This window comes from Podarcis muralis, chromosome 1 (genome assembly GCF_964188315.1).
Source record: "Podarcis muralis chromosome 1, rPodMur119.hap1.1, whole genome shotgun sequence".
Taxonomy (NCBI): Eukaryota; Metazoa; Chordata; class Lepidosauria; order Squamata; family Lacertidae; genus Podarcis; species Podarcis muralis.
In genome coordinates, this window is record NC_135655.1 from 91,212,175 (window position 1) to 91,236,709 (window position 24,535).

At 40.7% G+C, this 24,535-nt stretch overlaps 1 protein-coding gene across 3 annotated transcripts in view; it reads left to right on the plus strand.

Annotated features, from left to right (window-relative positions):
- The window catches only part of PDIA5 (protein disulfide isomerase family A member 5), a 155,643-nt gene that overhangs the window by 116,554 nt on the left and 14,554 nt on the right, over positions 1-24,535 (plus strand). For all 3 annotated transcript variants that reach the window (XM_077934924.1, XM_077934929.1, XM_077934927.1), the window contains exons 12-15: positions 220-290; positions 1,496-1,659; positions 4,568-4,698; positions 16,711-16,781. In XM_077934924.1, coding sequence (XP_077791050.1) covers positions 220-290; positions 1,496-1,659; positions 4,568-4,698; positions 16,711-16,781 — 437 coding nt within the window. The remainder of the gene's footprint in view (positions 1-219; positions 291-1,495; positions 1,660-4,567; positions 4,699-16,710; positions 16,782-24,535) is intronic.

Genomic DNA, 24,535 nt, shown 5'->3' on the forward strand with positions numbered 1-24,535 from the left:
CACTAAACAGAAGTTTAATGCAGCATTGAAATGCTAATCTAAAATCTGCAAAGCAGAAGACAAATGAGATTAAGGCATAAACTATCAACATGTTTTACATGAGCAAATGGATTTTTGATAACTTAGTTGTAGGCAGCTCTCTGATTTTTTTCTGAAACATGTAGTGGATCGATTTCCTTTGTAAAGAAAAATGTTCTGTTAAACTTTTTTTTCTGGCAGGGTGTGGGCACTGTAAGAAAATGAAGCCGGAATATGAGAACGCCGCTGAGATGCTCCACGCAGACAGTGATGTAAGCTAATTCCCTCTTCTTACCCTGTTTCCAAATTATCCTTAATAAATAAATGAAATCATAAAAATTGTTCTCCTTTCTTGCTGCAAGAATTTCAGCTGTTCTCATCTTCCCAAGGGGCTGCAAAAGCGATGGTTCCAAAGTAGAAGCTCATCGGTAATGCATGAGCTCTGCCAGAATTGTTAGCAAGAACATTCTGTCTTTAAACACAAACAAAACATTCACAGGGTGTTTATATATTCAGCCGTAGAGCCTTGCATTGTACATAACATGATTGAGCCCAAATGCTGCACAGAAATATTTTGTCCCCACTATTAATTACAGATTTCATGTATAACACAAACCTGTGAAAGCATCGGCTTGCATTTAACGCTGTGCACTTGTGAGCGAATAAGGGTGTTCTCCCCTTTTGCTTAAGCAGGTGTTACTGACTTTGACTTGATTTTCTGCCTACCTATTGTGCATTCCAGTATTGCAGAGAAGAGTTAGGCACGACTGCTATCATTAGTCTAATTAAAACCATGCACTAATAGGTCATGCAACAAGAGCTGGCCTCACTGCATAATTTGAGCACTTGTTAACTATGTTCTGGGAGTATCTTTATATTTGGGGGAGGGGGAGGGGTTCTTACCTGCTGTTTAATGGCTGAAGGACTTTAGACATAAAGGTGGGTAGAATTTTGCAAACCCAGGAAAAACCATCATGGAGGCTTGCGCTACAAATGAAAAGTCTTGCTGGGTAAATGCTCTTCATTCAAGGCTCGGGGCCATGCTAGGTCATCCCATCATTACACATGTGCAGCAAGTGTTGGTGATGTTTTTTATTGTTTTATCCTTTTTTGATTCTTTTTTAAACAATCAAGCGGTATATAAATTTTTTGAAATAAATGTATGTTGGCCAGTTAATAGTTTCACAGCTTTTATTCTCCCTTTCTGCAACATATAGTAATAATGCTTTAGTAAATTGGATGGAAATTTTCCTATAAGGATTTACCCTTAAAGTGGAAAAACATTATTTGTCTTAACAAAACTGAGTAAACCGTTCTGCTGTTTGTGGTGATAGAAAGGTTCAAGTACACCTTTCTATGTATGCTTTGCACTTCCTTTGTAAAACCCATTCTGGGCTCTGAATGACTGGCCTATGAATTCTTAGTCTCCTTCACAACCAGTGATTTGTAGTTACAGGTATTACTTTTTATATTGCAGAGACCAGGTGTCCTGGCAGCAGTAGATGCTACTGTCAACAAAGCTGTAGCAGAAAGGTTTCATATATCAGGATTTCCAACACTCAAGTACTTCCAGGATGGAGAAGAGAAATATACTTTGCCACACCTCCGAACAAAGAGTAAAATTGTTGAATGGCTCCAAAAGTAAGTGGTAGGCACCAAAGATTCATCAAGATTAACAACTAGCCCCAGATGGTTACTTTTTAAAGATGTTTAAAAAGAAGTTTTTAGCAGCTCCATCTCTTTCCATTTAAGTCTTTTATTTAAAACACCCCAATTCAAACTGTGGTGTCCCACAGAAAGCTAAACAAACATGGGGTATGTTTAGCCAGGAGGTAGTTTTGTCAGTATTTTCCAAACTAAATGGGCTTGTGCTTTCAGGTAGCTTGAGAACAACAAACACAAAAGTGTTTGGTGTATCGTAGGGAGAAGGAAGGTTGCTGCCACAGTGGAAATGTATTAGCTATTCTGTACTTTTTTGCAAATCTTTCAATATATTTTATAAGCATATCAAGGATATGATGGGACAGAGCAGAGACCCCCTCCTTGCTACTTTGACTTGGAAGATATGGCTGACTTTCCTCAGATCTGGGGTTGTTTCATAAAACCCTGGTTGTGTTTTTGTTTAAACATAGTGCTTTACAAATAATAGTTTACTGCAGTTTGCACAAAACATAGATTGCCTCCAAAACTGAAACTTAGCAGCTGTGAGGAACAGGAACCCTACGCCACATTCCTAATCCTCCAGACTACGGTTTGGAACAGGGGTGGGGAATTTCCAGACCCTGTGCCAAACTTGGCCCACCAAGGGTTCATATTTGGCCCACAAGGTCATTTGCCCCCAAACCACCTGACTCACACCTCATGTCACATGTGATGAAAGATGCGGGGTGGGGGAGCATAGAAACAGAGCTGTCAATGCACAGTCAAGAGTATTTAAAGCTGTTCCTGATTGTGCACTGGCAAGGGAAACAGGCTTTGTCACTGTCGCTTGCCACTGTGGGTGGTAAAGCCAAAGTCCTGGGCATTTTAAACCATGCAGGGTGGGCTTCTGCTTCAAAGTGTCCCAACTTCAAAGTGTCTAATCCCTTGATGTCATTGTGATGTCAGACAGTTGACAGCTCGGCAGCCTCACCTATCTGTCAGTTTGACCTGCAAGGCTAGGAATTGACAGGGATCTGGACCACAAAGCCAAAACAGATACCCAAACAGCCCTGTAGCCTACCTTCCATGCTTGATGAGGTACCATTTAGCTGCCATGGGGACAAAGAGAGAGAGAGAGGTGCTGCTACTCCTGAGTACTGTCACAAAAATAGTCCTTACATTTAGCAATAAGTACCCAGTCCTGCTCTACTCATCACAAAAACTGCAGAATAAACAAACTCTTATTGCTTACTACAGGCTAAAGTCTGTTCACTCAATACCTTCCCTCAGGGTGGATTTTTCATGATCACAATCACCCTATTATTACTTAAGTGAAACTCTTGAGTGAGCAGACTTTCAGGGACTTTTTCAGATGAGGCTTGCCCTGCCTATCAACATAATTTTTCAGAAGCTCCTATTATTAAACCACTCATATGCTTAAAACAAAAAAAGTTGTCATCCTTTGTATGGAGGTTGACATTGTCTGTCATGTCAAAAATTAGACAATTAAAAAAAACCTGGGGGCAGAGTCCTACACTGGCTACAGGGCTGTTCCCACACCGCTGGTTTGGAAGACTGGAAACATTATATTTGAAGCAACCCAGTACCTTGCGTTTGACTGTGCAGCTACCCAAGAGGAAAAAATTGTCTTCCTTTTTTTTACAAAGGACTTTTAAGTGAATTTGTAAAGTTTGGCAGCAGTAGGTAAACACTATTGCGTGTGCTTTTTGTTTGTTTTGTTTTGCACAAAATATTTGCTTTTGGGGGAAATAACATATTTTGCCCCAAACCCTAACAGGCCCACCACTTTGATGGTTTGGGAAAAATGTGTTGAGCCTAAGCTTTATGCATATTGAAAACTGTGTAATTCCAAGAGGCAGGACTTACTGGTGGTGGCATTCTTGTTGATGGTTACAGAGCTTATTCATTATGAAAGCTGCCAATTAGCCAAGGGCAAATTGCATCATTTTGAATCAAATGGTAAATTCATGAGTTGAAAACTCATGTACTACTGCATACAGGGAAAAATACAAAAGTGTCCTTTGGGGAGAGGGTGTGTGAATTCTTAATGGTTTGTAGAAAAAAAGTTTAAATTTGCCAGGTTGGCATTAAGGGTGCATAAAAAGACCCCTTTTAGTGTTTTGAAAACTACTTGGCAGTGCTAGAATTTAAACTATATAATTGGGAAACATGTGCCTTGAGGCATATACCCTCTACTTTTTGAGCATCTGAGTTTTAATTAACAGTATTTTGCACTTTTATTATCTGTGGTTCTTGAAAGATCATTATAGTAAGTTTAATTAATTTAGCTTCACTATGGCTTTATGAAAGCATTTCAGCTATACATACCTTAAATACTAATACGGTGAATAGTGAGAGACTCTCCAACTAGACATGGTTCCCACAGGATGTCTTATCTGCCACAGAGCTACAATTCAGTGGCTGCAAGAAACTAAGTTGCTCTTGGTGTAGTAGGAAACATGTTAAACTCCGGATATCAGGTTCTAATGGTAGCACGATGTCTGAACCCATCAAGCTGTGGTTAATCTTAACTATGCTTTATTGAATCATAATAGGTAGTTTGAAGTTAATTTTTTATTGGGTTTGGATAAAACGACAAGCTGATGATGATTGAAAATGTAGGGCAAAGCTTCTGATCTTCTCCTTTGCACCCAACATGGGAAAAGGAAAGGAGAGTGCAAATTCCAAGGCTTCTTGTCAATCATTTCAAACCTGATAAACCATGGTATATCATGATGTCTGAATCAGTTCTAAGTAAATGAGACAGGTAACTTTTTAAATAAAATGTTTAGTTTGACAAAGTTCTTCCAAAGAAGGCTTTGGCATTTTGCGTCTATTCTTACCAGTAAAAAAGAAAAAAAAAGCTAAAACATTATTCAATCTTCAGTCCACAGGCGCCGCCTCCACCTGAACCAACTTGGGAAGAAAGGCAAACAAGTGTAATCCATCTAGCAGGAGAAGACTTCAGGGAATCTTTGAAGAAAAAGAAACACGCTCTTGTGATGTTCTATGCTCCATGTGAGTAGATGTTTATCTGAATCATGCCTCTAATCATGCAAATACATAGAGTGCAGCAGAAAGGGTAATAACTTTTCAGTGCTTTTGCACCAAACTAGACATGAGTGCATTCTGAGAAGTCCATTGCTCATTTAAAGGATGAGTTTTAGAAATGCTCAGAAATGCGTCTCAATTCTCTGCCAATTTGGCCCTCACGATATTGATTGGGCCAGCACTGCAGGGGAGCCAACTGTTTTGGAAAGGTAGGTCCAACATCAGAACTGTCTCTCTGACATTAGAGAGGGCTCCTCAATACAACCTGTGGCCTCTGGGTTGCTCTCTTCGGCGTGTAGCCTTTGTTTGTTTGAAAGAAAAATAAGAAACTGCAGGTAACAAGCCTGTTCTTCACCAATATGAGCCACTCTGTAGCTGAGAAGAACATATTGGTGTTCTGAACATTTAGTATAATGACTTTAGCTTTTATGTAGAAATATGCTGAACTTCAGAATTCCTAAATGAATGTTATGGCAATGCTACCAAGCAGTTGAAATTCTAACGCTGCCTTTTAGAAACAATGAAGAGCATAATCCACAATCTGGTTAAGCCCAAATTCTTGCTTAAGCTTTGTATTTTTAATAACTTCAGAAGGTTTCGCTGGCTGTGTTCCATGTATGCTAGTTCCATAGTGCACTGAATTGCACAAACATGCTGATGGTTATGTATGCAAGTTTCCCCCTGAAAATTATTTCTCCAGTACATTTACTCATAACACTCCTCTGTCCTTCCTTAATTCTAGCAGGACCATTTTGAGGAAAGTGTGTCATGGTCTTCAGTGTCACAGCTACACCACGTGTCTAAAGCACATAGCTTCCCCCAAAGAATCATAGGAACTGTTGCTTAACGTTTCTGGGAATTATACTCAGTGAGGGGTAAACTACAGTTCCCAGAATTATTTGAGGGAAGACGTATGGTTTAACTGTCTGGCATGAACCTGACAATGAATTTTGAGATGAGTTGTCATATTTCAGAACTGTAAAGTGGGCTGCAGTTGTTTGGATGTGTTTCTTAAAACCTTTGAGATAAAAACTCCACTACGGATCCTAATTTAGTAATGGAAATACCTTTAATTTGATGCTATGATGAATCCTATAACTAATGTATTTACATCTGCTGTAATATTATCATTTCCTGTGCTCATGAGGCTCTGAGACTCTTAAGTTTTATTTCAGAAAAATGTACGAGTGCATGTGGTACCTTTGATATATAATGCACTCATATACACACAGCCTCTTCTTAATCAAGCACTGTATGGTGTAACTACTGAATATTTCAAATCTCTGCTTGCAGTGAGATACTTATTAGGGAAATCGAACAAATACAAATCATCATGTAGTGAGACTGTTCCTTCTCTCCACTGGTAATGTGCCTTCTGTTAAATTTGATAGATTATCGTTGTTTATTTCTTTCTCAGTCACGGAGCCTCTCGGGGTTTTTATGCCTACCAATTACCACTAACTTGCTTATTTTAGTGCAGGAGGAGAACGACTAAGATGGCCCAGCAAATAATTTTCTTTTCCTATTCAGAGCCGTATTCCAGGTCAGTGAAGCTCCTCAGCCAAGGCCACCATACTGTGTTCAATAAAGAGTTGCAAACGCCTTGCGTGATTAGGGTTTGTTTTTCAATCTGCTTGAACTCTTTGATGCTTTCTAAAGCCTTCAGATTAATTAGGCGAATAGTTGGTGCAGGTATAATTGCAGCTGGCAAATCCCCACAAATAGTTGCTGAAATGTATAGCATCTTTATTTGAGCTCTCATGAAAGATCCCAGTGGCTACTTAATAAAACTGCACCTTCCCATTCAGTCACTTTAGGAACTCCTACGATTGTCTATTATTCCCCATTTCAGACATGGGGAAATGAAATAGAAAACCTTCTGAAATAGGACGCTAAGTAGAGGAATAGATTACCCATAGCAGAAAGGGTGAAAAAGGTGAAATGGATTACAAAGTAGGATAGAGTAGGCCTCTTACTATGTGTGTCTCACGATGATAATGATAAATAATAGTCGGGTAATATAACTGGCACACTGCCAAATTTCTTCTCTGTTTCCCTTTGCAATGCCATTTCTGCATTTGGCTTTTTCATAGTACTTGGAGTTTTAACTGCTAGCTGCCCCCATGCCTAAAACCACAGGGCAATTTATCTGCATTCATCAGAGTGCAGTCCATTTCTACCATTTCTACTACCCCTTGTGTGCTTCAACTGGCATTGGCCAGTTGGTGCTTAATCCATGTAAATTGGAAGACTTGTTGCACCTGCACAAAAGAGCCCAGGATATATATACCATCATTAGCATCTAATCCAATGCAGCATCACAAAGCATGTGTTGTGTTGTTGTTGTTTTTAGAAAAATAATTATCTATCTATCTATCTATCTATCTATCTATCTATCTATCTATTTAGAAAGAGATACTGTCTCCAACAGGGGCCCAACACTTATTAGTAAGCATGAATCACTGCAACTCCCTTCTTAGAGAAGTTAGACTGGCTCCCTCCTTGCTGTCCTTCTGCTGACTGTGAATACTTCCTTATTCCAATATTGTAATTATTGGTATGTTTTAAACAGATTTTATATATGTATATAGTTTTAATTCTATGTTTAATAGTATTTTGAGTATTGATTTTCCCATGTTTTTAGCAGTTCTTGTTTTTATCTGTAAGCTGCCTTGAGGCGGGGAATAAATAAATAATTATTAATAATAATAATCTTAAGAGTAATACAGGTTTCGTTTTACTTTTAAATTTTGTGGTCACCTGCATGAAAAGGATTTCAGTTAGTTACTTGACTATCTAATGAGACAAAAATTGTGTTTTTAAATAAATGTCAGATACCATACATAATTATGTACCGGTCTTTATTATGGATATATAGCCTTTCCACATGCTACTTTAAACATAATTAAACCATAGTTAAAAGGTGAATGCGCAGCCTTCTGGCTCACACTGCTGAAATCATAGGCACTTCACTTCTCCCCCGCTTCTCCTGCTGCTATGGTTGCAAACCTTGGTTATAGCTCAGGGTATGTTGGGAGAGGAACAAACCATAACTCTGGTTTGAATGAAACACTAAGCCAGACCATAATTTAGCACCCAATGCAGCAGGAGCAGGGGATGGGCAAAGCACCTACAGTTGTAGCACTGTGCGACAGCATATTCATTCACCTTTAAATCATGGATTTAGCTCAGTTGTGGTTTGTGACATACAAAACAAGCCATTGACTAGATGCAAAGGAGAGCAGGAAAGCTTCTGCACTGTTGATAGCTCTGAGGAAGGGAGAACTCTGAAAGCGTCCACTTCTCCTTACAAGGTTAAGCAAAGCTGCACCTCTTTAATTCTTCCTTTTATTTAAGGACAGGGTAAGCAGGGAATCCTGTAAGCAGGAGTCATTAGCAGTAGTCCAGGAGTGGGGAGCCTATGGTTCACCATATGTTTCTGGACTGCATCTCCCATCACCCCTGCTCACTGGACATGCTAGCAGGGCCTGTGGGGAGATGGACTCCAAAAACATCTGGGGGATTGCAGGTTTCCCATTTCTGATCCACTCCAATTACAATAATGGTTATATTCCCTAGATTTTTTTTTTTAAGCCAAAGAACAAGAGTGCTTTCTATTAGTAGAAAGAAGAAAGAAACAAGAAGACAAAAGTTTGCCTTTCATCCAAATGCTGCATAAGGATGGCAATTGCCAATATTATTAACTTTTTGAATGGCTTCAATTTGCAGACCTCTACAGGGTGCATGGAATTGATGTTTCTTGTAGATGATTTGCAGCACAAAGCTGATATCCACTTCGCTTTATTAATCATAAGAGAAAATTTCAGTTAACTTGAAATAATGATAGTTGGCTTATGAAACCCCTTTAAGAGGATAATTGCAGCCATGATCTATGAGCACTAGATGGAGGGCACCAGAACCTACCCCCTTTACTCCCCTTCTGTTGGCTGCATTTGTATTGAACCAATTAATGCTAAACAACTGCTGTGTTTGTTCCTGAGATAATGATTATCTTTCCCTGCTTTTCAGAAAGCTTTCTTTTTCCAAATTACAAAATTGGACATGTTAAGATATGAATGTTCTGCTTTTTGTTACCTTTCATAGACCCCCCTGGAGAGTGCCAGAATACTGTGATGGGGTGTTGTTAGCAGAATAATGTGCCTCAGGTTTTTAAAATGATTGTTTCTTTATGTAATTTTCTTGCTGCTATAAAGGTACACCTTGGTACCATTGCAAAGTAGCTGTCATGTGCCTCAATACTAGTCCCATTCAGAAGCTCTTGGGGCAACTTTCCTCAACTGGTAGTTTTTTTTCCTATCCCAAAGTACTCCGAGGCTGCCTCAGCTCCTGGCAACCAGCAGCTCCTGGCCAGCCATGAAAACAACATTCACTGGGGGAGCTTGTAGCCACGACTGCTGCAACAAACAGCTGTGCACACCTTTGGGAGGCAGAGATGTGAGAGGGCATCAGAACAGGGAGGGAAGGAAAGAAGGACAGAGGCCAGTGTTACCTGTGGCACCCCTGACCATCATTCAAGGCACCCCAGGATGCCACGGCACACTGTGTATGGGCCTCTGTATGGACTGCTTGGTTCACACCAAAACCTATGTGTTTGGTGGACTTGGAGGGACACGTGCAGTTGGAGTGCCTGCTCACTGTCTCATCCAAGGCAGAGTCAACTATAGATGCCTCTGCCTATAGTTTGTTTCTTTGGATATTGGTGATGGCGCAGAATTTGCTTTCAGTGACAATTGGTTTGTCCTTAATGGAGCAAACACATCTGGAGAGCATGAGGTTGGTAAAAGTTGGTACACTTTTTCTTTCATTACAGATGGACCCGTGAAATGATTTCCTGCTAGAACAGTCACTATTTAATCCTTGTTCTTGCTCACATTTATTAATTAGTACTTGGGGAGCTGCCCTTGAAAATACTTGTTTCAACATTACTCCTACTCCAAAAGTTATGAGTCAGTTTAATAGACTTGAACACACTAGCAAGGCAAGAAGTGTGGCTAGAAAGCAGCTGTGACACTAAAGCCTAAAGATAAATTTGTCAGGTTTTGCACTCATAAAACCTTTTAGTTCTTGTACAACAGGATTTTCGCTTTAAATATTTAATAACCTTAAAATGTTGCATGTGATTTAATTACCTAAAAGGAGATTACCTTTAGTATGCACCTACGTCAGCTTTGAAATATATGAATGCCTCTCTTTGGCAGACAGTTTAGATTCAGCAATGGAAGGACACCATTTACCCCTGAATGATTCACTTCTCCATTAACATGTTCCTGCTGCCAGATAATTATCAGGCCACTAGATTTTAAAAGTGTTAGGTTTCAGCATATTGATACAAATTCTGATTCATGGTTGTGAGTACAGAGCCCTAGTGACTCACCTTAAATGATATGGGGTTTGAGGCTTGCTCACAAAAGCATATTGCTTCCATGACAATACCTGCTTTTAATGTCATCATTGTGGAGCAGAATTTAGTTCCACCTAGAACCTTAGAGCTGGGGGCAGCCCAAAATGTTTCAGCACCAGAAGCAAAATGCCCCCTGCCACCCCCGTGATGGAGGAGCATGAGGCTCTGCTGGGCTGCCGGGGGTGGGCTTCCTTCCTGAAACACCCTTCCTGCCCAGCAGCAAAGCACATCCCCTTTCGCTGACTTGGCAAGAGGGGAGGTGTTCCACAGAGCTTTGTCACCGGTGTCTCTCCTCCTCTAGGGGCAACGGAGACTGGCAGCAAAGCTGGGTGGCAGAATGCTGTCCCACACGATTTTTAGGTCCCTCCTCCATAGAGTACAGGGAAGTGTCCCCCCCCCCCCAATCATGCTTGACTCAGGAGAATATTCAAATGGGATTTTGGAAAATGCACCAATACTGCAAAGTCCAATCATTACAAAATAAATATATTTAAAATGGGGAACTTCCTTTTAAAAAAAAAACACCAAAACTCTACCAGCTTTATGGAACCAGAATCATAAAATTGGCAAGCTCTTTTTTATTATTTATGTATATTTTTTGATGAAAATAATGATTTTTTTCTATTTAAATGTTTGAGGTTAATTAATATAGAATATAGAGAGCCTTAATAGCGCATCTCCTAGGTTGTAGATTCTCAACCTTCAAATATATATTTATTGTTTGCTGTGATATTCTTGTCCTCTTGTGGCAGACGTGGCAGATATTACTGTTAGACATGTCTAATATACATAATATTTTTTAATGTCTACCAGCAAAGTACATGTCTGCCACATATATATTACAAAATCAGTGAAATGAATGCTCTTTGGCTCAAGCACCTATTAGTTCTTGTAAACACTTAGACTAGCAGGTAGATGCTTAATGATTTACTGTCTCTGAATTAGTGAGACGTTTCTTTCATGCTCATGCTTGGCTTTTTCCAGGAAAAAACCCTTCTTCTTTTTTTCAGAAGAAAATTTCTGTAACATTTTAATATAACATCAAGTACAACCTCATTTATGTAAGTCACTAGGAAGGCATATACAGATGACTGATGATAATGCCCTTCAGTTGGCCATGACTTCCCAAGGGTATCTGGTTAGGAACTGAGAGAACAAAATGCTGGAGTAGCTGAGCCTTTGATCCGATCCAGCAGCGTTCTTGTTATGTTCTTAGAATCAATGTGTCTCAATCTACCTTTGGAATTCATGTTGGATGGTTCATGGAAGTGACTCCTATGCAGAGTGGTGCTAAAAATTTAATTTTAAAAGCTACGTGGGAAACATGGAGCTGTGAGTGTGTTCACAGAGGAAGTTTACCTCTGGATTGCTGCTGGATCTGCCTCCATTCTTGTAGAGTTTGTACCTGACTGGAAGCAGCTTTGTGAGAAATCCTTTTATAGGTTAGGGACAGCTGCACTTCGCTCCTACAGTGGTGGTGCAGACAGTATGGAAATTAAGTGTTTTGCTGCTGACATTACTGTTTCAAGAGAGTAAATGCAAACATGTCCTAAGCTTCAGAGTAATATTTGTGCATCAGTGTTCTAGAATGCAGCAATAAACCTTGGTGGTGGTGGTGGTGGGGATACACTGTGGCAAGATAAATTACAGTTGTGTGAGGGGTGAGTTTAGGGAAGCAGCTGGCTATAGCTCTCCTGCCATACCAAACAGTGATTCTTTTGCTACTTGGGAACGATAACAAAAGCATGGCCCTGTCCATTTGCAGAAGCAAGCCTCATCTGCATTGTTCAATGAGATGACTTCACAACATTGTTTGGGTAGACTTGTTATTTGAAAAAAATACATTTGTGCATTTAATGTAGTTCAATTTGTCTGCAGCCACAAAATTGCCATGTGCGTGGGCTGTACTATAGCAGGAAAAAAGGGATCTCAGCTGTGGAATGCCATCTTCTCACTGTAAGTAGGGTATGCAACCTGTTGGAATGCAGACTAATCTTTTGAAGTATGGTCCTCCTTATTTATTCTCCTCCATCTATTTTTTTTTCCTTAGCAATTTGCACAACATAGGTTTCTTTTACTCCCATCTGCTTCCTGTTCAGAGAGTATTCTTGGTTTCAAAAGGCACTTCCTTTTGCCTCCTTTTAAACCCTTGTACTGTACTCTTCCTTTTTGACGTTTTTGGTTGGCCTTCTTAAAATATGCAAACCATCTGTGCTTTTATATACTGATCTTAAACAGCCCCTACTCCAGATTTGTACTTCTTAAATTCGTCCTTCAGCCTATAATTAATCATCTTCCATGTAAATTTTAAACCTGTCATTTTAATGAGGGGAGCCTCTCTTGGCTATATCAAATCCAGTTGTCTAGTGCTTACTGCAAACCAGCCATGAACATTGCTAGTGTACCACACAGGGCCCTGCCCTTGAAACTTACATGAAAGTCTTCATAATATCCAGGCCTCCTTTATGTCAATGTTTATATCAAGCCAAATGGGCACTCCAGATGTTCCCTTGTTTATATTTAAGATTTTTCTATCATACGTAGTCTATAATTCTGTCCAAAAATGTAGTTTTTTACGTGTTTTCATTTCTTGTACTGTTAATTTTAATTATTAATTTTAACAGTTTTTAATGATAATTTTAATATTTCTTGTAAACTGTTTATGTTTTACTACAAAAAAGAGATATATAAATGTTAAATTAAACAAAAAAGGGTGGCTCTGATTGCCTGATCCCACAGCTGCATTATACATGTTCTGAAGTCTTCCAAGCTATCTTTAAAGACATCCCTGTACTTGGGCACATTACTTGTAGAGTAGAAGCTGGATTGGAGTTTATTAGTAGATCTCTTGAGTGATTTGTAATGGATTGACAAGGGCTTTCAACTCCCTGCCTATCAGTAGCAACACAAAAGGGCTTCTTCTCTTCCACTCTGGATGCTGAAAGAAAGGCTTGGGGGAAAACCAAGAGTAGATTTTTTTGTGGAAGGATTTATGAGCTTGTTCTGAAACTGATCACAAATTCCTGGGCTGAGCATGTGCTTAGCCAAGTGGTTGTATGGTATTTTGCACCTCGCTCTGATTGGTGAATCTCAGGGTTCAAGCTTCTTCCCCCCCCCCCCAAGGTAGGTCCCACAAGCATGGCCTGTCCACTCTTGTTACAGAGCATTTCTCTTTTGAAAATTAAAATCTTTGCAAATATATTAATAGATTAAAAAGGTGATAGTGGGCGTGACGTGGGTGTGGAGAAAATGAGGATGGTGAAAATTTAATCCCTAATGCTTTTTTCAGCCTGCCTGTTTTTTAAATAGAATTAAAGACTGAATTGGGTTTTATCCAGTTTCCTGCACTTGGCAACCCTTGTAAGTTGTAACAGATGAAGTTCTACTGTTTCATTCAATGAGCTTCTTCCCATATCTTTTTTTCTGATGACTTCTTAATTCCTTGAGAATTCAACGCAGGATTCACATCTGTTCTGTTTGGAGAGAGGTTGAAAGCCCAGTAAAAACGCCCCATTGGGTGTAGAAGTTGTGTGGTACATAAAAACTCATATGTTGACATTTTGACTTCACATTTGGATGATGTAGTAAAGTGGAAAAAATACCTTTGGCTAAAGGTATACTTATTGTAAAGATAGATCCTGTTGCACTTGAATAAATTAGCACAATTTTAACATATGAGGGGAAGAAAAGGGTGTAGCATTGCAGAAGTGGCTGTTAAAAGATGACTGTTGTGTATGAAACAATGGCTGGAGACATGGTTTTTTTTTCCACTTCAAGAAGTTGAAGGTGGCATGGCGTAAGTATGTATATTAATTCTTAGCTCTGGTAAACATGCTTCAGTCTCAAAAATCTGCAGTAGTTGTTCTATGGGATAAAAGAAGTACATGTATATACCAAGTACAGTAATGCATCTAGCATCCTTCCTTTGTCTTTCCTAGAATCTATTGTCTGTCACCAGCCTTAGTCATTCATTCTACATTATAGAGACAGCTCCTGCAAAATGTTTGTCTGTCACTAGGAAAACAGAAACAAATTACTGTTGTCTGAACTTCTGTTCATAGTTATTTTGAATCAATGTCATCTTTTGGAGATGTCTGTGATGAGTCAGAATATTGCACAGCATGAAACACATAGCAGGTAAACATGGTAGGATCATCAAGCAATGCTACACATTGATTGGTATTGGATTTTCAGATCGGATTTTCAGTAAGATGTTCAGAAAATCTCACAATAGCAAAACACCTAGCAGTTGAATTTTTGTGCATTATAATGTGCAAGTTGCTTCTTTAAATGTTATTCTTCTAGTGAGTATGGTTGTAATTTGCTTTGCTTCATAATACACCATGAGGTCTAAACAGTTAAAACCTATTTATTTATAAATGAGTATTTCTGAAGCATTATTTAGTAGCCTGAACTAGCGTAATAGTTCCTCTCGCCATATGAAAGCTAGCTTATGGTTAAGCCTTTGTGCCCAGGAGCCTATAAATTTAATTTGTGGCATGTCACCTCATACAAACAAGGAAAACATCCCTTTTCAGATCAAATGGTATATGTCCTGAAAATCTAGAGGTGGTAAAATTTTGGTATTTTTGAATGCTCCCTGGTTCCTCTGATGTGAGTGTTTTACATGGAAGAGCATTCAGGAACACAGCCCTTCACTTCAGGCTGCAAGTGATAAAGTATCAAATTCTACCACCTCAAGTCTACATACCAGAGCTCATAGAATAGCTCTGTCAGTTGAGCATCAAATTTTCTGCTATATATTTTAATGTGTAAAAGAGCCTTTTTCCCTTTGGCTAATCTGTGAAGCAGCTTCCTGGCAGTCTAGCCTGCTTCCCAGCCCTACTGCTCAAGAATTCAGGGGTTTTGCTGTTTAGGTTCCAATGCCTAAGCATTGATAAAGACTCGCTTCAGCTGTCATTTTCCTTTATTATGTGACTTCTGAGAGGAGTTCTGTCAATTCACGCTTGTTTCACCTTCTTTAGTATATTAATGCCCTAGCAGAACCATTAAGGAGAGTGAAATGAAGTAATTGAAATAGTGCTGCCTCTTACTGGGTGTCACCTCAGTGCACAATTACTGTTCAAAGAGAAGGGCTTTCTCATTCTCTGAAAAGACGAGAAGCCTTTTTTGTGCCACTCATTGTCCATTTGCGAATAGGTAAAACTAGTCTCCATAAACATAGTCTACTGTTCAGTTTCTGTCTGATCAGGCCTGTTTTGTTCTGTGCTGACCGAGAGGGGAAGAGTGCCACCTATATGTGCATGTGGCACAGCTAACAACAGTAAAAGCAACATTTCACAATCTGCTGCTGTTAAGCTGGGGAGGCACTCAGTTGGGCAGCAAGTTCTTTCATTATAGAGAGGTGGGTCTTAATTGATGTTTGGCTCCTGAGCCAGTTTTAGAGAGTGTATAGAAACAAAATGTAATAGAAGTGGTGTTTATGTACCTTATGTACCAGATGTTTCACCTTCTGTACACAGAGATCAAGGGCTGCCAGGAGAAGGATGCAATGACACTTGTGTAGGTCTAGCTGATAGAAACAGGGAGATTTTAGAGCAGCAAAGGAGGAGAAGCTGTAGCAGTGAAAGCTGTAGGGAACCTAGTCAAGGAAGGAGAAGCACTGGCAAGAGGGACAACTGCTGTAGTCTACTTATGTGAAAGTTGCTTAGAATAAATGTGATGCAAAGCCTTTGACTTAGGAGAGTGAAGAAGAGGGCACAGCCCTCTTTTAAAGAAGAACTATTTGGTTTTCTATTCACATTTCTCTCACTCAAAAGCAATGGCTGTGGTTTCCTCTTTGTTTCCAGCCTTAGGTTTCTATTTATTTTTTTGTAAATAGAATCTGATGTACTTGTGTGGTGTCCTTTGGTTCTGTGGTATGATTGACTGTCCAAATTCAAGAGAGCTGTGATAAAAACAAAAGGTTGATGATTGTAGAGAAGCTAGGAACAAATGGTCATAAACTCCAGCACATGGGGCAAGTACAATAGGACAATGCAATCACCTCCAGTCTAGAAGATATTGCATTGTGGGTAGGAAGATTGCACGGGCATCGCCATCTTTCCCAAGCACCAAGGGGAAACGTGCCAGATTTCCCAAACTTCTCACTTTATCCCTCACATCTTCTATAACAAATGTAATGTACAGTTCATAGGTTGGTACTACTAGGCAATGCTGGTGAAATAACCCTGGGATATTTCAGTGAATTAAAATGATGCGAAATTGCACACTTGGTGGCTTTGTGTTTTGGGCCAGCTTCATACATTTAGCTGAATGGTAATATCCTTCATGTAGTGGGGTGGAGACCACAGTTCCAGGTATGTGCAAGCTGAGACCATGAAAATATGCAATGTGTGGGCTGTTATCGGTGATCCTTCCACCCCAGTGTAAGATAATGCGTGTATGAACACATGACCCAGTGGTGATGCCCACTTAAGTGGAATCAGATTTGCACACTCCCAAAGCCTCACTTGCCACCATGTGCAGCTAGACTGAATATCTAAGAACATCTAAACTAATTTGATGATTAATGTTGTTTTTCTCTTAATCTGCAGGGTGCCCACACTGTAAAAACTCCATCCCCCATTTCACAACAGCTGCAGAACTATTTAAAGAAGATCGAAAGGTAATCCCATTTTGGATTGTTCCTAAGGTGTTATGTAGAACATCACAGCCATCCTTTTCTGCTAACAACTTTTATCCAGGTTTTAAAATGGTGAAATGCTGGGCTTGTGCTTTAAAGCAGTGACAAAACAACTGAATAAATTAATCTATCATCTAAAGCGAAGGCAGTGAGCCAGAGGTGGATAACCTGTGGCCCTCCAAATGTTGATGGGCTCCAACTTCCATCAGCCCTAGCCAAAATATGCAGTGGTCAGGGATGATGGGAGTTATCGTCATCCAGCAACATCTGGAGGGCCATAGGTTCCCCACCCCTGCAGTAAGCTAACAAATTCCACTCATTTCTCCTAATTTGTCGCTTAAATAAATGTGGTTTGGTTCATGTTACTCTCCCATGATATACTACTTTTTCTCTCTCTCTTCAGTCTCAACTTGAGACATACAGTTCATTTCAAACTCAAAGGCCAAGATTCAAAGAAGGGAAATACGACACCTGAGAAACTCTGGAGCTTTGCTTCCTGCTGTTAGTGCAGCTGATCCTCCTGCTGAAAGAGACCACCTGCTTTTCAGGTTGTCCTTATTAATCAGTGGACCTTCCATGGCTTGATGCAGAATTGGCTCAACATGTACAGACTTTCTCAGATAACTCTTCAGGATGGGGGGAATCTCACTCTCCACCCAAAAAACCCCTGTCTTCTAGCACATAATTCAGTGCCTTATTCATTGGCCCTGCTAACTTAAGTTTCGAGAGAGAGGTAAAAGGCCTCCAGGCGTTCATTTTAGAGCTCAGATAACTGTAGGGGACGCGGGTGGCGCTGTGGGTTAAAGCCTCAGCGCCTAGGACTTGCTGATCAAAAGGTCGGCGGTTCGAATCCCTGCGGCGGGGTGCGCTCCCGTTCCTCGGTCCCAGCGCCTGCCAACCTAGCAGTTCGAAAGCACTCCCGAGTGCAAGTAGATAAATAGGGACCGCTTACTAGCGGGAAGGTAAACGGCGTTCCGTGTGCTGCGCTGGCTCGCCAAATGCAGCTTGTCACGCTGGCCACGTGACCCGGAAGTGTCTGCGGACAGCGCTGGCCCTCGGCCTATAGAGTGAGATGGGCGCACAACCCTAGAGTCTGTCAAGACTGGCCCGTACGGGCAGGGGTACCTTTACCTTTACTTTACCTAACTGTAGATTCCCCTGATCAAGATTGTGGATGCTCCCCATTATGACTGAGCAGCTGCTTCTATTAAGCCCTCTAATTTTAGTTTTTAGCTATTCTTTTACTACCTTATAGGGTAGTAACAACTTTGTTTGTTGATCATGTAACTAGAAGTTTTACTGAGGCCAGTAAAAAAAAACCAAACCCACTCAGGTAAACTTTGCAAAGAGTTGTTTAAAAGGGCAGGACTTATTTAAAAGGAACAAAAAAAAAAAAGGTTGTGAGGCAGTACTCTAGCAGGTACACTTTCCTCCCCCAAGACTTTATATTAAATGCAGATTAGATGCATAGCATTTTGCCACCAGAGATAGGAGCTGAACTAGAGCAGGACTCGTAACTGCAGCCATATAGGCTGAGAGAAGGAACTGGGCATCTCAGCTTACCCCTTCAGTAGCAAGAAACGCAAAGAACAAGTTGCAGTGAATTCACTTCTCTCCTACTTTTCATGAGGTTCTTTAGGAGGAATAATGCTGCTCCCAAGATGCAACTCCCTGTCTATGGCCTGTGGCTCAGAAAGCATGATTCCTAGTTGTGCTGCAGAGCCAACACCTCCTGACACAAATAATGGTGGGCAGGGTGCACCTGGAAATGAATTATTCGGCCTGGGGAGTCAAGTGTTAAGTTTATGAACCCAGAGAGAACATTTGGATGGATGGATTGGACTCCTATGAAAGGCTCGTTACTATCTGAGGAGGGGAAGAGAGAGAGAGAAAACGGATTGTGTTAATTGATATATTGAAAAAATGAAACATGGCTGACTTACTTTTTAAAGAATGTTTTGATTGGCTGATATTTACTTTATGGGTATGCTTCTTGACTAAGATACTGTAGAATGACTAAATGAATAAGGTCCTGACCCTTTTAGTGTGCACCCAGCTTCCCCCTGCCCACACCATCAGTGCTAAGCAATGCATCTACTGCATCTTTATTAATGAATGAGGGAATCCTTTCCTATGCATCATCTTGAAGCAATTTCTAAATAAACAAAACCGTTTATTCCTTCAAATAAAGCCTTCCACACATGAGATGCTATTCCCCCCATGGCTGCTGTGTGTGTTTGTGTGTGAATACCACAAACTTGGGAGAGGGAATTATGTGGGTCATTATCAACCAATGAGATCCCTGCCAGAATGCCTGTGTGCTTAATATCAAAGAATGCTGCTAAACAGATGGGTGAAATTCCACATGCTCAATCCTTCCGCTGGGTAAAATGTCTGATTGTTCAAAAACTGCTGAAGATTGAGAGAGGGTCTTTTAGCCCTCGAGACGATGATTGATGGATGGAACCCTTATTTCAGCCAGTGGTAGTTAACAGCTAAAGTGCTGTGGTATAAAATTTAATGAGGTGGAACCAAAGTTCAAATTGAGAATATTGAGTTTGGTGGGGGTTCCTCAAGGCCAGGCACACAGGAAAAACAGCTTTGTTTTTCCCCCTCTTGACTTTTCAAGGTGGTAGAGATTGATAATTTTGGACTCCTCCTTCAATCATACACAATCCAATTCTGCTGAAGTACTTCTTGTGGTCTGCTAATGTCCTTAATGGATAATTTACAGAGGCTGTAGCACAGCACAGGAATGCAAGTGCTAGATAATTTCTTTGCAGCTACTTCTTTTTTTAACAATTCTTTTGTAAAGTTTACACAAGTGTCTTTGTGGACTGGTTGCTCTGCAGTTCACTACAGAGAAAGTGAACAGGGCTCCAAAATAACTGCTCTAAAACCCAGTAAGGTTTAATTTAAAAGAAGAAGAACAAAAGGCTAGACTTTCAGTAGCTTGTTTTCTTTGATATTCCATATCTGTGAACTTTTACTCTTTCTGCGGTATTTCAGAGGAGGTTTTTTTTCCCCTATCTAAGAATGTTTTCCTATTTATGGTTTCAAATGATGACACCAGGTCAGAACTTTCATATCACTCACATCAGTAGAGAATGCATTTTAGTGGAGGCATTTTGCATAAGGATTATCTAGTGATGAAATCAATTCTGTTCCTGCAGAAGGCAAGATGGATCCGTGCCCCCACCTTGCTGGATTCTTTGAGCAATCAGCTATCATTTGGCTCTTTCCCTCCCTGAACTGTTTCCATCCAAGCTGATCATTTTTAAGAACTGCCATGTAGCTTTGATAATTTGGGCTTGTTTGCTGCTCCCACCCCTACATCCCTTTTTGCAACATGTCTTCTAAATTGTTATCCTGTGGGGAGGGACTGTCAGTGTGTACAGCACTTGGCAAATTCATGCTCTTTATTATTTATTAAGTTTAACAAGCAAAAATTTGAATTAGTTCTAAGTGTTCTAAACTCAAGATGCCATTGTAAAATGTTTTCTGTATACAGTGGTACCTCTGGTTACGAACATAATTCGTTCCGGAGGTCCATTCTTAAGCTGAAGCCGTTCTTATCCTGAGGCATGCTTTTGCTAATGGTGCCTCTGGCACGCGTCTTCTGCTCGCATCCTGGGGCAAAGTTTGCAACCAGGAGCAACTACTTCCGGGTTAGCGGAGCTCGTAACCCGAAGCGTGCATAACCAGAAGCGTTCGTAACCAGAGGTACCACTGTGTACATAAGCATGTGTTGGAAAGATGCATGTCTTATACAGATACAGAAGAAGCTGGCTCATTAGGGTGAATGGCCACTGCCCTATTAACCTTCATGTACCCTCGAGCAGCTTTCTTTCTTTTTTAAAACCAGTCATGGGGTGTCTGTGCCTGCCACTGGCTCTGGCTCCACCTACTACTTGGTTCCCCTGTCTTCAGCTTTACAGATCCAATGGGCAGCAGCCATCATAGTACAGATCATACGTCATAGTACTCTCTAGTGAGACTGAATTAGGTTTGGTTCCCTGAAGTTGGTGACAACCATGAGTTTTGTCACAGCCATGTTATATATTAAACAGCCCTCACAGTCAAGTGTGGGTTGATCTCCTGGAAATCCCCTTGTGCCTTCTACCAGGCCCCTTCAAATCCCAAGACGTATTGAGGCTCCACGGTTAGCTTGGCCAAGAAGCACTGTATTTATGATGTATAATACTTAACAGAAATAAAGCAACAGCACAGTCATTGTCAGGGAACAGAAGATTTGCAATACGCCCCATGCAGAACCCAACCTTTAAGTCATTTGGCAACAACATCCTTTTCTGTGTAAGCAGAGATTTGTCATCTTTAGTTGACTACTTTCTAAGCTATTCTTTTCCTGACTGAAATGTTATCCTTTTTAAAAGAACACTTAGGAAGGGGGGAGAAATTAAAAACCTGCCCTTTTTCATTCCTTTCCAAAATCAATGTTCAGTTAGTTATTCACTTCCATTTTCATAACAAAAGTCAATATTTGCTCCCGCAGAGATTTATTTCCTTGAATCAATAAGCTGATGTGTGGTGGTACATATTTTAATGGGAGAAAGGCCAAGTGCTCCTGCAGGAGACTTCTATTATTACAGGCTCCTGTGGTAGCTAGAAAGCCAGTCTGTGAAAAGAGGGGGGAAAGGCTGGACAGAGGTGGGTGGGTGGGGGTGGGGGTGGGTATGGGTATGGGTGTAAACCAGAGGCACTTCAAGGTTTGAGAATGCACCCGAGCCAGGGGTCCCCTGCAAAAGGGCCTACACTGCTCTGGTCATTTCTCCACCACCGTTGCCCTGGCCCACTGCTTTCTCCTACCTCCACTTCTATGATGGTGTCCCCCTTTCTGCTGCCTCACATTTTAAACCTTTTGGTCAGCAGGGCCGTTCTTATTTCCTCTCTCCTGACTCCACTGCTGCTGCTACTCCGCTTGTGTTTTCTTAAAAAACCTTTTTGACCAACCAAGTGGCTAGTGCTGTGTATCACTTTACTGGCTGAACTTCCAGCAGCCTGCCATTTGCAGCTGGAAGTTGATGAGCTACTGGAACCTGGGTTGCACAGTGATTTGCTTCATAAGGCACAGTGCAGTTTCCTCCTCCGCCCACAATCAACTGCTCCTCACTTTATAGTATCATCTGGGGAGTGGAGAGCGTAGCGTGTTTTTGCTCAGCTACCCACCCAAGTACAGGGACTGTGGGGGCCTGAACTTTGGCCCTGAAGTCTGCATGTAATGGAGTCATTTAAGCGAAGTGAAGCTGAGTATGTAGTTAATTCTTTGCCGTTTGCTCATTTGAGTTCGAATAATCACTAGCAGAGGCTTGCTCGAATTGCTAGACCAGGAAGGAAATCTGGTTGAAGAGTCGAGGTGTAAAACCCTGCTACTAAAGATGTAAGACAAAAAGAAAAATTGATTATACTGTACTGTATAATATCTCTTTTTTAAAGTGCTGAAGATGAGTACTCCTCAGGGTTGGCAAGCCGTTGTAATAACACACTGACCCATTTCTGAGATCACACATGACCCCATTAGACTCCTGGCTACTACCCAATTCTGACTTCATGGCAGAGGCCACCACCCATGGATAAGTGCCATGTGCAACTTCCCTCTTTCAAAAAAATACTCCAGGTGTTCTGTTGAACAATTCTGAAAAGGAAATAGCACTGCACAGGAATTAAAAAACAACAACCCTAAAGCTAGTCTATATTTATTTGTAATTTCTAACACACTCAAAATCACTTTTAAATTTTGTATTTACCTTGTATTATCAGTTCATTCCACGCTCCTCCACATTTTTACTCCAACACACCTTCAGAAGACAACTGATTTATACATAGTTGGCTGTGGGATGGTCAAACTATAAAACTGAATGCTAAAATCTGGAGGGGAATCTGACAGACAAGGATTTCATAAGGATTCCTTAAAACGGGAGGGAATAATTGCAACGTGTTGATGGATCTGACCGCTTTAACTTGCTTTATTATGATGTATCAAGCAAGTGATGACCATAGAGTTGCAGTAAGGCCAGAACTGAATAGTTTTGGCAACTATGAGGCCTCACCCCCATTCCACTTCATTGGTGGCTGTTTTCAGGGTTAAGGAAAGATGGATTATGACCATGTCACATCATACAATTACTAGAGCCCTATTCAGGGATCCAGTCTTGTGTGTAAAACAAAACATGAGAATAAGGGTTGATGTGTTGCCAAGACTAACCCACTCTCTCAATAGTTTTGAGCCCTCCACAAGTATGAAGACAAAGGTTTGACATGAGGAGAAATGTCTACTTGAGGCTCCCCACACTATTTTGAACCCTGAACAATCAGGATTATTAATCTTGTGGCCAAGGTCCATGAGTACAAGAGGCTGCCTCCCTCAGGCCCTTGCCCTCACACTTGTGTAGAGTTGACATGCCAGAGAGGGTGGGGCTTGGCAGAACACCTAATTTCTCTTCACATGCTTGTTTGCAAGTGAGGGGATTCAGCACCCAAATCAGGTTTATATTATCAGAGAAAGTGGGGGAGGGGGGGTATAAAGTGGCTGCTTTTGACAGAAGACATAAATGTAATAAAATAGCTAGTTCTGGCCTCAGACTCAAATGTATATTGCCACTTGGAATACAGATTGAGTGTTTTAACCACCAGTTATATCAGCTGTCAGTGATACAAGGGATCATGTAGATACAAGTGCATTTAAATAATATGAAGCACTCAGATACTATAACAACACGGGCCAAAGACGTCTCACAGTTGCATCTATAAATCACTCTAGAACAGAAAGCTGTGTTTTACTGCTCTCCTGGAATATGTTTCGCTTGAAGAAGTCATGATATGAATAGTGCTGAAAATGGTTCTCCAACTTATTCTTGCAAATCCCACAGAGGCAGGGACTTACTAGCTGCAATTTTCAGATAAGGCACTGAGGAACTGACAGTTTAATGTTCACATTTCAAGAAACTCAACATCTCCTTTTGAATCTAACAACGTGAATGACGATGGGTTTTTTTTTTTAGAAGCTACAATAAGCCATCTATTTTGAACACAAAGAAGTGGGTAATCTTTTTGATATTTTTTTTTAAAACACAGCATAGCTGGTTTGCTTTCATTCTTACCACAGCAGCTACTGTTCAAATTATATCAGCCATTGGTTCTAATCCAAGGCCCAGGTATAAACAGTGTACACACACACACACACACACACACACACACACAGAGGTAGGGAGGGGATTCCCCAGTCTCTTCACTGTCATTACACATGTATAGTGTCTTCAGTGATGGAAATGAATGGAGAAGCCCCTGGAGCATCTTCTGTGGATAAAAGTAGTAGTCTTAAATTTTCAGTGCTCTTTACTTGGTTTATTTCCACTTAAGAGTTCCACAAAAAAGAAAAAGTATACTTGTCACTTCTCCCGCGACAGCTTTATTCATACAAGGTGCCCGTCCCTGATTTCCACCAGTTCCCCCATCCCACTGATGCTCCCTATATCACAACCCATGTCTTTCCTGAGTGCTTCATATTATTTAAATTAAAACTGGAAATTGTGGAAGGCACAAAAAGTATACATTTCCTACACAAGGGTACTTTTTGGCAGGGGCAAGGCAGAAGCTGCATAAATCCCCATTTGTTGTGCAAAGTTTTAAGAGTCCAGATTCATACTGGACATGAGGCAATGGTTTGACTTGCTGTCTCAGACATTGCATACTCCAAATATAGGCTTGGTGAATAAGGT